This window comes from Manduca sexta, chromosome 20 (assembly GCF_014839805.1).
Source record: "Manduca sexta isolate Smith_Timp_Sample1 chromosome 20, JHU_Msex_v1.0, whole genome shotgun sequence".
Taxonomy (NCBI): Eukaryota; Metazoa; Arthropoda; class Insecta; order Lepidoptera; family Sphingidae; genus Manduca; species Manduca sexta.
In genome coordinates this window covers 12,885,363-12,902,079 of record NC_051134.1, presented here as the reverse complement: position 1 = coordinate 12,902,079, position 16,717 = coordinate 12,885,363, and the positions used below count along the sequence as shown (strand labels likewise).

General features: G+C 33.5%; 1 protein-coding gene across 1 annotated transcript; it reads left to right on the top strand.

The window, feature by feature from the left end:
• On the top strand, nt 1–3,781 carry LOC115456405 (cytochrome b5-related protein). Its single transcript, XM_030185452.2, has 5 exons — nt 1–355; nt 875–1,278; nt 1,580–1,765; nt 2,089–2,319; nt 3,411–3,781. The coding sequence occupies exons 1-5, from the start codon at nt 101–103 to the stop codon at nt 3,694–3,696; spliced, it is 1,362 nt and encodes a 453-aa protein (XP_030041312.2). The 5' UTR covers nt 1–100; the 3' UTR covers nt 3,697–3,781.
• Nucleotides 3,782–16,717: the final 12,936 nt, after the last annotated feature.

Sequence of the window (16,717 nt, the reverse complement as noted above, 5' to 3'; positions counted from 1 at the left end):
ATTTTATTGTTTACACTTACAATAACTGTCGGCCTGTTGGAAACTCTAAAGTGGGCATTACCGATAAGTGAGCCGATGCGTCCGGGTGTGCTATAGAAATATGGCTCCAAAAGAAATCGATTACATAGAAATAGCGCATCAAAGAGCAGCAGAAAAGAAGACTCATGTAAGCTTCCCGCAATTAAAATATCCATCTCTAAGGGACGAGGGTCTGAGAGACCCGGTACAATGGTTGATCGGGAAAGCCATGGATGATGGAGCCGAAGGGCTATGGCGAGTGCATAATGGAATTTACGATTTCAGTGATTTTGTTCAGAGGCATCCCGGCGGGGCTGAGTGGTTGGAGCTCTCTAAGGTAATTGAATCTCTATTTGTCGGTGAAAGGATTTTTTATCTATAGCTAATAAATAATAATAGGAATAGTTCCTATTTATTGTTATGTTATAAAGTCTTATAGAATAAAAAAAAATAAGATTTCGGCGGGGAATTTTAAAAATCATGCCTAGTATATTTACACACCTGTAGCTTTGTGTAGGTAAAATACTCAATAATGAAGACCTTCTAATAAAGATATTGGCATAATACAGACGCAAAAATGTTATCCTGAATATTATATATGTGAAAATATGTGAAATTGCTTAGGGTTTTAGGTGCTTTGAAGTGTATTAGAAGTTATTAACATACACAGATGAATGTAGTTTGATTAAGAATGCTACTTTTTTCTCTAAAAAGTAAACAGAGTCGCTATCATTACGAAAAAGGATATTTACGTATGCATATCTTCAAGCAAAATTCAGATTTAAACAAACTAAATGATAAATGTAACACAATTAATTATCTGCTTTAAAACAATGCTAACAGAAACTATTTTTAGGGAACAGACATCACGGAAGCCTTTGAATGTCACCATCTGAATCCAACCGTGGAAAAGATGTTAGAAAAATTCTACGTCAGAGAAGCGAAGACACCACGGAATTCACCATTCACATTCAAAGATGACGGATTTTATCGTCAACTCAAACGTGCCGCTTGGGATGAACTGAAAAAGATCCCGAAAACTGCATCAAAACATGGAGATTTGATAACTGATGGACTGTTTGGTACGCTATTGACAGCGTCGGTTGTTGCTTGCTGGGCAAAGGATTATTGGATTGTGATGGCTTCTTACTTGATCGCTTCGCTGAGCCTGGCTTGGATGACTGTGGCGGCACATAACTACATACATAAGAAAACCAATTGGAGAATGTATTTGTTTAACTTCAGTCTTTGGTCTTATAGGTAAGTTTTCATAATACATATTAACATCTTTGACACTATGCTATCAATTTGCGTATGAATCCATTGGATACATTCACATTATAAAAATTATTGATTTATGAGTAGTTATAATTTTATTGTAATATTTTTTTTATATCGGTAATTCAGACCTTTATTTTATTGGTAGTTGAATGCACACATTTTAACAAAATGTTATTGTACAAATCTGCAAGGATAGTGTCTTTAAATTATTAATAAAGAATATCGAGTATTTCATTATTTGTTTTACCTACTTATATATTAAGAAAATCCTTATTTACAGAGACTTCAGAGTTTCCCATGCGCTATCACATCACCTATACCCGAACACTTTAATGGACTTGGAAATAAGTGCATTTGAACCGATGATATTGTGGAACCCACGAAAAAAGCCTCTATATGCAAAATTTGCGTTTTTACTTGAGCAAATAACCTTCCCTTTCCTATTCATGATAAATTTCACCAAGCGGTAAGTTTCATGTGAATAATAATATGTGTATGTAGAATGTTTTACTTTTATTCTATTTTATATAAATCTTCTATGTAGCATCGCAATTTTAATTTAATTATTGAATATGTCGTTTGATTTCCATTACATAAAAAATATTATTACAGCAATTTAAATCTTCAAACTTGCTGCGGATTACTAATGTTGGCATCGTGAGGAAACAAACTTCTTGAAAATGGAAAGAACATTTCTACCGTATTTCAATTTTCCTAGAAATCTTGTAACAGTCTTTCAAGGTGCAATAAATTTCCTTGGAGCACACTAATTGCTTGTTTCTATTTCAGATTTTTTCTCAATTTTACTCGTGAAGGTTTCTTCACTGAGCATTACCGCTGGCACGATGTTCTTGGTTTCTCCTTGCCTGTGTGGATGTGGCTTGTCAGCGGATGCACTTTCTATGAGGCTTTCACTACGTGGCTCTGGATAGTTTGCACTGCAAGTTACATCTTCGCTACAATTGGGTCCAATGCTGCCCACCATCATCCGAAGATTTTCAAAGATGGCGACGAAATTAGGTGAGTAGATTTTAATTAGAATATACACTATGGGATAAGATAATGAAATTAAAATGATAGCTGCTGTGTGTGCGTTGATATTATCAGGCATAAAGTTTATCAGATTTATAGTTGCAATACAATATTACGAAATTTATTTAAAAATAACTTTATCTTTGGAATTGTTCTTTATGCAAATAAGATATTATAGTATGGTAACGTCATATATGATTATAAAAGTTACGCCACTATTTCAATAAGTTTAAAAACATGCATTATTAGTATTATTTACATGGGCAAAATAACGATAAATATTATGGTTTATAAAAAATACGTCTTCCAAAATTGCTTATATATCGAAGTATATTATTTTAGCGGTATCGTTTACGTTATACCGAATAATTTTTTTTATACTGCCACGGCTAAATGGCCCCACTGCACCTGACGGTAAGTGGAGTGGGGTCCAATAGAATGTCGACTGACGAGAGATGATTACCCCTCGACAGTCGACGAATCTCATTATTGTTATTATAATTTGATTACTATTATATTATCACTTTAGGGGATCTTTGTTTGAACAAGATCTTATAATTACTAAAAAAAACAGTTTCTGATTCTTATAACAGTGGCTGAATTCGGTAACACGAGTCTGTCCCACCACAAATGCTGTAGAATTACTTTTCGCAAGCATATACGTGTTTTGGTTCTGATATTGTGTATGAGTATCATTTACAGTCAGCTTTGACTATAATTTTAGTGTTATAACAAAAAAAGAGCAAGCATTTATCACGTGGACTGCATGTATTTAAGATATGAACAATGATGAAGCACATTTGCTTGACAAATTAGAATAGTTAATTGTTTTTGTTATTTTAGTTTATATTTTAATATTGTTATTGTATGTTTTTTCTTAATTTAATGTACATCAGAATTGTTTTTGTATAACGGTGTTATTCGTAATTTATTAATGCGTATGCTACTGCTGTGTTATTAAATAAACAAATAAAAATTGTTATATCTCCCTCGTAAAACTTCTTGGGGTTTACTATAATTTGCAGAGATAGTAAATGCAAAGTTCTTTTGACATACATAAATTACTATTTTCGTTTCAGAAATGCTACACCAGACTGGGGCTTGCATGAACTTGAAGCTGTGATGGATCGTACTGACATCAACGGGAATCTGTTCAAAGTGATGACATTCTTCGGTGATCATGCCTTGCATCACCTCTTTCCTACGTTAGACCATGCCATTTTGCCACACTTGTATCCTATATTCTTGGAACATGTGCAGAAATTTAAGGGCAATTTTCGAATGACGTCATCCTTCGATCTCTTCCTTGGACAGATTAAGATGACAATGAAAACTGATCCATCTGTATTGGAAGATAGTAAATGAGCCATATTTTAACATTCAATCGATTTGCATTAAATGACACTTGTATTATTGGATTTTATGATTAAAACGTTGATAACTAAGACATCAGCTTTGTTTTTTTTATTGAGCTTGCTGGCCGCCTGCTGGTAAGCTATACGACCACCCTTAAACAGTGGAAACACCATCCAACACCTTGAATTACAAAATTTTGTTTGGTATCCTACTGCGCTCGCGATCCTAAGACATGAGTTTTGAAGTTTTATTATGTCCAATAGTTAGACTGGCTACAATGTCCTTGAAACTGAAACACAACAGTGACTACATACTGGTGCTTGGCAGCAGAAATAGACATTGCAGTGGTACCTACCCAGGCGGACTCTCGAATATGAGAGACCTACCTCCAGTATATAATATATTCACTTATATTATTCTATATTCTCTTTAATTTATATAAGAATATTAGTCCTAAAAACCGAAGTAAAAGAAATATCCATAGCGCTACAGTTTACGATATTTTGTCATAAAGGAGATATAATTAATGTGATACATTTCATAACACCCTATGGTTCGATCTTACGACCTTTATTATTGGAAGTACTGCATGCAACGAGATAACGCATTAAGATGTTCATTAGTTATCATATACTTATCTAATGTATACTAATATTTGAGTTTATATGCAATTTATTATTTTATGACATTGTTTATATAACGCTAAAAAAATATACATGCATGAATGTAAAACAAAAGTTTTTACTCTACTTACCAGTGTTCCAGAATAACAAAGCTTATTTCTAGCATTTATAATGCAAATGGAATCAGGTTTTGCTTAAATCTTCGCTTGCGTGAGTAATCTTCATAGTTTACCGGGATAAAAGTCAACCTATATTTACATCCGGAACGTTTCTATCTGTGTACTAAATTTCATCCAAATCCGTTTAGAAGTTTCGGGGCTTTCTAACAAACAAACATCTTCACACACTTACACATTTATAATAATAATAAGATGAATTAATTCACTTTAATACGTAAATAACTCCACGTATTGCCATTATTCATTTTTATTATTCCACCGATTTATAGCAACTTCGTATTCAACCACTTTGCTTGAAGTTGTCAATGGATACACAAGCTTTGCAATACACAAAGTGGATCTTCAGACGGAGACGGAACAAGTTCACCACAACACCTTATTATGCGACACCTGCGGAAAGTCGATAAGTTAGAAGTTGTAGTTGTGGAATAGTTTGTTAACAGAACGTGATTATACGTCATAATTTGAAATTTTAATATGACACATCGTACTATGACGTTCAAATAAAAAATATTATTTATGACAGAACGTTCATTTCCGATGAACTTTCAAGTTAAAATCCTATTGGATGTACCTCGTGTCACAACATCTAAAATACCTGAAACTCTACTGTCACGTAAGTAAGTTTTAAACTATTTGGAATGAGTGCCGATGATAGTATACTGTATCGGGTACGCATGCCCGCACTGTAGTGTGTCAATCTAGTACGCCTACACAACTGGTAGCGTCCGCGAATGTGTTAACAGCATTATATTCTTTAAAATTAGTCAATATATACCTAACATTAATCTCTGGATATTTAGTTCTAGACTGTATAAATATTTTTGAAATTAAACTTCTTTTTGTGTGTTACAAAAATTATGAGAGTGAATTTTTACGATGCGCGCACACCGTCGTGATAAATCATTAGTTAAATTAAATTATTATTTAATATATTACAATAGTGTAATATATTTCATATATTACACTTATAGTAATAAGTTTACAAATAAATTAATAAATGAATATTAGATACAAATAATAATAATTAAAGCCCGGAAAAATTTAATTATTTTACGATATTTGTAATGTATTAAATACTTTTTTTATATTATTAGTGTAGTTTTCTCTACCAACATCTACGCGAAGGATAACATTTTTAGAAAGATCTTTATTTTATTATACCAAAGAAATATAACTTCTCACGTGCGTACATAAGTACATACACACTTTTTTTCAAATCAATTTTAAAACTAAGCTTCTATAACAGGATAGGAAACTGTCTTAAGTAATCAAGATTGCGTCAAACATGTATAAGGAATCTATTAATTTAATGTAATAGGATATCTACATTGACATTCTATGTATTTATCGTTTAAGATAATGGCTCTTGTTTGTAAAGACGTTAGACTTAGTAATTTTAGGTTAACTAAATGTAAAGCTAAAATCTGAACTTCAATGCACAGATTTCATATATTTATACGACGTTTTTGTTGTGCAGTTAATATTTGTCTTTTATAAAGAGGTCTAAAATTATTTAGGACGGACATTGAGAAGATTGTCATACAATAATTTTGCCCTTATGTAATGGTTATTCAATTTACCGTGAAATAGCAAAACATCAATGTAAAATACTTTATATTTTTATCATGATTTGAACGTTTTAAAGCTCATATTGGCATATATTCTGAAATATATTATTTTTGTATTATTATCTGAGGAGGCTATGACATCTTGTCATTCGAATATTTCAAATAAGACAGCGACTTATTACCAATTAGTAATAACTTTTGAACCAAAAATTTGGCTCTGATGTCCGGTCTATAACTACTTCGCACGGGTGCAATGCTGAATATTTAATGGATGTTATTATTATACATATAAACCTTCCTCTTAAATCACTCTATCTATTAAAAAAACCGCATCAAAATCCGTTGCGTAGTTTTAAAGATATAAGCACACATAGGGACAGAGAAAGCGACTTTGTTTTATACTATGTAGTGATAGTATCATATCTTTGGTGTTTTGCGTTCTTACTGTATGCATATGATTCAGATTTAATTTGGCTGTAAATCTTTCAGAGCTGTTAATATGTTGTAATAGCTTTTCACTCGCTAAGCTTTGTGTATCGTATGTGTTAATTATTTAAATACACAAATGAAATAATTTGCTTTATAATTACGGTTTACGATATCACACCTGGTATGATAATTTAGTTATTAAAGTAACATTAGCTCGCGCATTCATTTAATTTGCTATCATTGTTTTTGATGACGTTTTTAAACAAATGTTTTTGTTTTTTATGCTTACTGCTTAGTAGGGTTTGTTTTACGGTATTAAAGTGACTATCGCATTAATAATATTTGAAAATAAGAGGATAAACAGTCTGTATTGAAATTGATTGCTAGACGAGGTGAAATAGATCTTAACGCTAGGTGGTCTGAAAAAATATTCTATAATGAAATAAATTGTTGGAAAGAAATATATAATCAATTCTAACGTTATGTTTCCTCACGGAACTTGGAAACAATTCACTTAACCGTTATTTCGCCATAAGAATTTATAACACATGAAGTATTATGGCCGACCTGTAGAACACAAAGGTACAAGTATTCGTTTAGTTTTTACTATACACCGTTTATTAGTAGAAATGGCTCAACTCTCAAGCCCAGCAGTAGTATTGTATAACTTGCAACAAGGCTGATATTATGCTCTTTTTAATGTACCAACTTTTCGTGTTCATGCAAAAATAGCATTTAACTAGACTCGAAACGTAAACGGTCCCTAGATAATCATCGTTAATACTCAACAATATTTTAGTATTCGCAAAGCATTTGGAGTAACCTAAAGGGAATACATTTCAGTGATTTCAATTTATAATCTCAAAATTAAATATTTACGATTAAATGATATGCAAACAGTTCTTTATATTATATTTAATATATTTTAACATTATATTGCGGTCAATATCTTAAATTGGAGCAAGTAGTAGTAATTAATTTATTCGTATAATTAATCATGTGGTTTGATATTAATCAATATAGATAGATAGTTATTAAACTATCCACAACGAAGATATATATTCATCAAGTATTGTTTATTACTCATCATATAAATTTCAGATTTTTTATGACGCTCTCTGTTTGTTATTTTATATTTCATAAATTCAGAACTTTACAACGTATTTGATGTTTGAACGAGGACGTCGGAGGTAAAGTAGAAAATTCTAGATTATTAGAAAGACTTAAACTGAATATTATAATATAGAGTTACGTCAACAAAAAAAAGCGTGGCGTTACGATTTCTGTGAAAGAAATATGAGGTTTTTGTGTATAATAATCGTATTAGTCTGACTTTCTGCTTGAAACGTAACAGTAATAAACTATTTTTTATGGTTTTTTAATTATGCTTAAATCATTTAAGGCGATACCTCAAGGTCCATTTTCATACATTTTGTTTCGGCTTTAATCTGGGTAACTAAACAAGTATTGGCGTCTAGTTAGTGATTAGTTCTCGCAGTTGAAGAAAAATGTAAAAATAATTAATAATCATGGATATTTCTGCCTTTAAAATTTCGTCATATTAAATTTTAAAGGCCGAAATATCCATGATTATTAATTATTTTACGTTTTCTTCAACTGCGAGAACTAATCACTAACTAGACGTGAATTTAAATTCTTTACTTGCCAATACTTGTTTAGTTACCCAGATTAAAGCCGAAACAAAATGTATGAAAATGGACCTTGAGGTATCGCCTTAAATAAAAACTACAGATAAAAATTAAATTGTAAAAACTTAATATTTTTTTGTGTTCTTTATAAAAATATTATAACAATCAAACCTCCAAAAGCTAATTAAAAAACATTTTGAAACCTTCATAACATCAAAATATGCTCATAAACCAGGTTCACTATGAGAAGCATAATCGTCTCAATTTATGCACAAATCCTTGTAATGAGAATATAAATTTTGTTGAATTATAAACATGGACCCGTGGTTTGCAGACGCGACGGCCCATTAAGTCCGTTGGAATATCTTCATCACCCAGCAAGCCGGACGGCAATAATTAACACCGAGATACCTCGGCTTTGAAATGAAATAAGGATGGACGCGCACTGTCAGACTAAAATTGTTGATTTATAGAAAAATCTGGGTAGAACAGTCAAGACAATGTATTATGATTTTGATCAGTCTAGATAATATGCTTTACTACTTACATTTATCCTCAAAGAGCTAGTTATGTAAATAGTACAACCAGCTTGCCACATATAAAAATACAGAAAGAAAATTTAATATTAGAATAATTGTTCTTCATAGAATTGTATAATTTGAATTAGCCTCCATGTTTTAATCTTAGGTTCATTAAGCCGCATCAGTTTTTCTGTAATTGATTCGTGAATAAAGTCTGCTAGTGTTAACGAGTGACAGGCGACGTTTTGTCGCGAAAATATAAGTCGGTGATGCGTGACTAATTTGCCACATGTAAAAATACAAAAGGGAAATTGAATATATGAATAAATGTTTTTAATGGAATTGTATAATTTAATTTAGCTTCCATGTTTTAATCTTAAGTTCATTAAGCCGCAGCAGTTTTTCTGTAATTGATTATCGAATAGTCTTTTATAAGTGTTGACGTGTGACAGTTGATTTTTTGTCGACGAAACATAATTCGATAATGCGTGTCTGACCTAACCGTACCACGGAGGGTAGTACTGATTATTCCGATGATTTAAATTTGAAAGTGGCTGTTGGTTATTCCGTGCCGCCGTGTTTTTAATAAATTCACAACTTGAAAATATTTTCCACTTGAATTTTTATCTTTATAAGATTTACTTATAATGGAATCAACGAATGCTCTCGAAATTGCTTCTGTTGCATTTGAAATTGTAATCGTTTTGTAACTAACTAATCTAAGTCTGGTTTTACATTAGTATGTATTGCGTGAATAATAGTGAAGATTTTAGTTGTTCCGTTTTTGTCTTAAGATTTGCCACTATCTTAGAGTATTTTGTTCGGAAGCATCAAAAAGGTAATTAAATTTAATATTTGTATTATATTTTTGCAATGAAACCGTCTCGTTGTACTATGGTTTTATAATTCTCATTCAAACCTTTTAGAATAAAGTTTCTAACAAAGGCAAAGAATAATAGGCATGGACAAAACTATGGAAGTATCCCAGCGTCTAAGCGTATAAGTTCAAGTAATAGTATATCCTATGAATGCTTTAACCAACTATATCATGGCTATATAACATTTGTGGAATGGTCACTTCGCCTACTAACATTAAATCCTGCACAGATTAAACAAGGCTTACGATTAATCACACAGAACGAGACACCAGAACATTGGTATTAAAATCTTACTATTACAGTAAATATCAATTGTATTCCATAAACCAATCCTAGTTATGAGAATCGATTTTTTTCTGCAACAAAATTATTTTAAATAATAATTATTATGGAATGATATTGGTGATAATTAATGGTAGGGGATGAAGATAGCAATAGTTTTTTTTATTTATTTGACCACCAACAATTGTTTGAACTAATACTTATGAATTAAATATAAAAACTAATATAATTAAGTTGTACAAATGTAACAATTATTGAAAGGTTGGCACAGCATGCACAAGTTAAAAGCTTAACGTATCAAAATATATGTCGCCGCAGCACCTCGTTATTCGTTGAATTGGTGAATTTCCGGAGCGATAGTGGCGCCATCTATCATTACATCGAGGAAGTGTTAGAAGAGGAGGGAGGTCGACTGCTGTCAATATAAGGACCGGCCGAACGACGAGAGCTCAATCTTGTAGAAGTTTTTGTACGAGTCTTATTTGGACGCTCGAACCGAGCACATTGTGTATTCCGCTAGTGTTACTATGCAGTAAATTGTTAGTGAAGTAAAGAAGTGTTTCAATAATTGAATAACTGTCTGGAAAATAAATATAGACCGGTGATACTTCACCGGTCATGTAAAAAAATTAACCAAGGAAAGAGTTTTCACTACGACATCAGAATTGGGATAAGTAATCGATGCCCATAAAATTGGATTGTGTTCACTACACACCTACGTTATATAGCATACCATGCTACGATGGAGAACGGTATGTGTAAACAACTTCGAATGATAAAATGTCTGCGGGTACCGCGATCCAATTGCTACAGCGTTCCTGTATTGCTGCCGCGCATGGTGTGGAAATTCTACGGAGGCGTCTTGGTTAAAGTGACTACGTGAGTGGCGAATGGCGGTTGATGCTAACTGGCCTATCGCAGAGTATATTTATCGACGCCTGGAAAGTGTGGTATCGTATGACCCATAACCCTTATTTTATTTAACTACCTTCGTAGCATAATTGTAATGCGTACACAGTACGAGTACGACTACTGCTCTAAGTCCTGGATTCGAATTCCGGGTCGAGCCAATAATAATTGTAAATGGGTTTTTCCATTTTGAAAATTACTTTAGTCGCAACTCGGAGTCGGGTAGTTAGTAGTGTAACAACCCTGTGCCCCGGAAAGCACGTGAAGCCTTTGGTACTGGGCTTAATCACTCTCCGGTCATGTCTGATTGCCGTCTCACCGGATTATTGGCCACTGTGGCAAAATTCGGCTATGAGCAATTCATTCATTAATTAAACACTTATTTGAGGGTAAGTTATTTTCCCGTAATCTCAGGAGAATTAGTTTTACCATGTGTTATTGGAAGTGATATCCAATCTACTTTGTAGGTAGATTTGTTTGTGATGCAATAAAATTGCTGTTTACAAAGAATACTTTGTAATTCAAGGTGCTGGATGGTGTTTTTACTGTTTATGGGCGGTCGTATCGCTTACCATCAGGCGAACGGCAAGCTCGTCCCAGCATACAACAAAAAAAAAAAAAGGAGGGTTTGAAAAGTCCGACATGAATGAGATCGAGGTCGGAATAGGCCAAACGATGGTGCTGTTTTGGTTTTTGTTTTTTTATGTGCAGAAATATGTTCGCGCCTCAGGCGGTGCGGGTACGCGCCTCAGGCGGTGTGGGTACGCGCCTCAGGCGGTGCGGGTACGCGCCTCAGGCGGTGCGGGTACGCGCCTCAGGCGGGCGGTGCGGGTACGCGCCTCAAAATTGGGAAGAACCTCCGAGAACTCTGCGAGAACCTCCGAGAACCTACTAACCTTGCAAAATTGATTTTCTTAGCAGTTCTGCTTATGTAACAACTGTGACAAAACAACGCAAGTTGCTTTGAGTTAAAATTTAATTATTCAATTATTATTTAATATTTTCATAATACTTACAACTACACTTTTACAATAATTTACGAGAATAAAATATCTGGAGAGTGGTACCTCTGAGCTAAATCATGTGTTACCCTTGTGCTAACCACGGGTCCTTGATGTATCCACATGTGAACCCTGAGATACCGTTGGGACGCCTTGTGGAACCGTGATTAGACATGTGCACACCACAGATTCTAAATTGACAAAACAGTGCATTAGGGATGTCTTTGTGTACTGTACTTTACAATAATCTGCGAGAATAAAATGTCTGGAGAGTGGTACCTCTGAGCTAAATCATGTGTTACCCTTGAGCTAACCACGGGTCCTTGATGTATCCACAAGTGAACCCTGAGATACCGTTGGGACGCCTTGTGGAACTGTGATTAGACATGTGCTCACCACAGATTCTAAATTAACAAAATGGTGCATTAAAGATGTCTTTGTGTACTGGCTTTACAGCAATAATGCTTTCAAAATAAGCAACATGGGTTGCTCACAGTTGTACTAATAAGAGGAAGTTCTTTCTAATCTTACAGAATCAAAATCTACTTACGAGAATCAACGAGGTCGGTGCAGAGCATGCTGCACCGCCTGTCGTATAGCCATGCTGGCGCAAATACAACAGTTCATCACATTTTATTTGACCAGTACTCACGTGGAGTGAGCTGTGTCTTTCATACTCGTGAAACCCATGTTCCATATCCAAAGCTATGTTGCTTACAAGTAAATTGACTGAGGTGTACTGTGGAAGTAAACACCTTGGCAATGAGTTTCTGTTACAGAAAGAGAATGACCCAGCGATGCAGAGCACGCATCGCATTTCAGAATGGCCGTGTCGCCGCAGCACCTCGTTATTCGTTGAATTGGTGAATTTCCGGAGCGATAGTGGTGCCATCTATCATTACATCGAGGAAGTATTAGAAGAGGAGGGAGGTCGACTGCTGTCAATATAAGGACCGGCCGAACGACGAGAGCTCAATCTTGTAGAAGTTTTTGTACGAGTCTTATTTGGACGCTCGAACCGAGCACATTGTGTATTCCGCTAGTGTTACTATGCAGTAAATTGTTAGTGAAGTAAAGAAGTGTTTCAATAATTGAATAACTGTCTGGAAAATAAATATAGACTGATGATACTTTACACGTCATGTAAAAAAATAACCGAGTAAATAGTTTTCACTCCGACATATATAATACTAGCGACCCGCCCCGGCTTCGCACGGGTGCAATGCTGATACTAAATACACTACAGAAAAACTGTGAACGTTGGATATAAAAACATAGCGGCCCGCTCTGGCTTCGCACGGGTATAACATAACAAAAAAACAGTATTTCTCCACTATTTAATGGATGTTATTATACATATAAACCTTTCTCTTGAATCACTATCTATTAAAAAAAAAACCGCATTAAAATCCGTTGCGTAGTTTTAAAGATTTAAGCATGCAAAGGGACATAGGGACAGAGAAAGCGACTTTGTTTTATACTATGTAGTGATAATATTACATGACATCCGGTATACACTCATGAAATGACTTAGATAGCTTGGCAAGAGAGTCGACTGCAGCTATTTATAATGTTCGCGAATAATTATTTATAGTTTACCACAAAGTTCAGTACTTACAGTTTAAGTTGATTATACCACTATACCCTCAGTCATAACTGTACTGGGGATATAAAACCGTGTGCATTAATTACATTTCCTATTCAGCACCAATACAGATTAGATGGATATGCAAAACCTTCACCACACAGCATAAAGCTGACGTTTTTAAACTTATAGCGTGTAGATAAGACTAAAAGGATTGAATATTTAGGTTGAGCGGTTTTGGGGAGGACGAACCCATTCGGCCGACTTTGGCAAATGGATGCGGGCGCAGTAACAAAACGTTACTGTCCAAAGAGTGAACTAACTCGCACGGCATCGATTTGGGGTTAGTAATTTATCTACATGTCCCGAATTCGTTTCCGACCTGCGTGCAAACATTCCTAATTTATTCACGCGAGATCTGAGTATTGTGTTAATGATAATTACTTTTCGATTGGTTGGGACTTGTTTTTGTAGCTAGGATAGTGAAAGTTAGATTTTTTGTGATTTAGATATTTGAGCTCAAAATTAAGGTTTATTTTAAGATTGCATCTATTGCACGTATAATGCAAATCACTTCTGTTCCTACTACTTATAGGAGAGCTGATAATTCAGACGGTGAGGGACACTCAATGGGATCGTACCATTGCGAAATTCAAAGAATGTGGTTAGACACATTAAGTTAAGATAGAACACAAAATTAATTTCACAGTGACAATATGACGAAAGTTTATAGAGGTCTCAAATATTTGTTTCCCGTTTGGTCGTGGTTTCTTGTAAACTAATGCGAGGAATCTCAATGTGACAATATAATATGTATTGAGTAAATTACGATTGTTGTTTGTAATTATTTTGTTTATTAGATTGACGGAATGACTGGATTATTTATTAATTATATAGGTACGTTAAGTTTACAAAAATAGTATACTCACCTCCAAGAGTATACTACAAAACTCACAAAAAAACGCTTTATTGAATTTTGCACGAACTCTTCAATTTTCTCTATAAATTCAAACAATGTTTTCGAAAACTAACATTTTGTTTGTTTCTAAAAGAATATCTTACGCCCGATTCATCATTGAAGCATCCTTTGGGATGAAGTGTTCTACTAGGATAATATTTTTTATTCTATTCAATCCAATGCTTCAAGCTACTCGCAGATCGTTATTGCAGAAACGGATGTCTGCAGATGTAATTTTTCTTGTAATTCTTTTACCTTTTCTACCTTATTATGTCTCAGAAACTCAATTTTCTCATTTGGCTTTAAGTCTATTCTGATATTGAAAAATCGTTTTCCTTATTCAAGAGCACGTGTTACAATGCTCAAGAGAAAATAAAAAAATGAGATTTTCTAGTGAACTGATTAATTTATCAGATTTCAAAGACCATGATTTGTTTCTGTTCGAGGATGCTACCGAAATCGGCTTAATATGTACTTGATTTATGTTTATTACATTAATCAGAATTTTCAATTTAGGCAAAAGAATTATATAGTTGATGATAATTTTGTATTTAAGTGTAGCTGCTTTGGTCATATTAAAGTATCTAATTTTAAACCAATATTTCAATAAAAACAACTTATTTATATGCAAATGTAAAAGATATAAAATAATTTATTTCACAATAGATGACAGATGATTTACCGTTTGCAACGGAAATATAAAGTTGATACTGACTGAATATCGAAAAAATGTAATTTCCGTAGGGCTGACCAAATCGCATTTATTAAAGGCGTTATTCCAGTAGCTTCCATGAAAATCCCATACATTAGTTAATATTAACTTAATCATTTTATATAATTTTGGCAACCCTTTGTAATATTTCTATATAATATAAATTTAAAATATATGCCATAGCACCACCCTAAACTGTTGTATGAATTGTATTACCTATTTCAAAACATCTCACTATTTTAATAACCTTTGAAGAAATCAAGGTACTTGAGAATAAAATCAAAACTATTACCATAATTATCGCAAATATTCATCCAGACTCTAAATAAAGAAGTGTTTACAAAATTATCCTTATTGAAAATAACTGACGTCTGAACTCCGTGTTAGTTTGTTCATTGAAGTTTCAATAACGTCACAATTGTGGCCTAAAGTGTAACATACTCATAAATTGGCAGGGATAGTGCTATTTTTACAATAAAACAAATTAAATAACATCATAAAAATCTACCTAGAATCAGTAACTTAAACGAAAAAAATATATTACACAAATGTTTGTGTAATATGTAAATGTAAAAGAGAAAAAAAATAATAACTGATATAATGGGTCGAAATGTCATACATAATAATAATTCATATATTTCAATGACTTGTTCACTTAATAAGAATTCTCGTAATTAATTTATTTATGTATCTTAATTTCTGTGGTGTATATACAGTATAAGACATTTATTTTTTAGGCTTTTAGCAGTTTGCAAGAACTTACTAACAATCATGTAATATTTTTATTTATAACGGCTTCCAATCCCGCAGACAATCTTCAAACACGGTATTTGCGGAACCGAAAACTTTCAATCCCGCGGGACCTCGGTATTTGCGGAATCCTGCGTACAGTAATTAATAATATTTATGTAACGAGTAAATAGTAGAATACTCGACATAACTCTACGTTTATTTCAGTTTTCTTATTAGTAGTACATAATAACAATCAAGGATCACTTTAAAATATACTATTGTAGTCCACTTAAATGCATCGCTTTACGGCATTGGACTATGTATGTCTGATTCCGAATAGGCCCGCATTGTTATGTCGACTGGCAAGGCGTACCATTTCTTGTTAGTCGATAATTAATCTATTTTGAAGCTAGTCCACTCACCATCAAATTAAGTCAAGGCCTGCATTGTTATATCGCCTAACAAGGCGTACACATTTCTTTCAATCCATAAATACTCTATGTCCACGCTACTCCGATGACTGCAAAGCGAAGTCACTTTGCCGTCAATAAAAAAATAAAAAAAAAACAATATTGAGATCAAACACAGAAAATAATTGACGTATAATAGTAACAAAAATATTTTTAAACTAAATATTCACAAAACTAATTAAGTCTTTAATAATGACTATGGTCAGTATTGAGTTAAAAATGTTTCTGAAGAAACTATAAACATCTCCAATGTCACATGCCATATGCAGTATACTAAATTAGTCCCCAAATCCTTCGGGATCCCGCGCCGATAACCCCGCGATACGCGGGACTGGAATGACGCCGGATCCCGAAATACCGGGACCTCGATCCCATCAGTCTGATGGCAGATGGAAACTCTACATCTAACACGTAGAGGTACATTACCGTTTCTTTATTAATTTATCTTTATTTTGAAGGTAACTTTTTTACATTTCTATATAAATCTTAAAAATATCAATACAACATGTATAAAAATATTTAAAACTTGAT

What these genes read in the sequence shown, in the direction of transcription:
- LOC115456405 (XM_030185452.2), top strand. Translation starts at nt 101, where the DNA reads ATGGCTCCAAAAGAAATCGATTACATAGAAATAGCGCATCAAAGAGCA. An exon ending in TTCAGTCTTTGGTCTTATAG is followed by an intron (nt 1,279 to 1,579) that starts GTAAGTTTTCAT and finishes CCTTATTTACAG; the next exon opens with AGACTTCAGAGTTTCCCATG. An exon ending in ATGATAAATTTCACCAAGCG is followed by an intron (nt 1,766 to 2,088) that starts GTAAGTTTCATG and finishes TTTCTATTTCAG; the next exon opens with ATTTTTTCTCAATTTTACTC.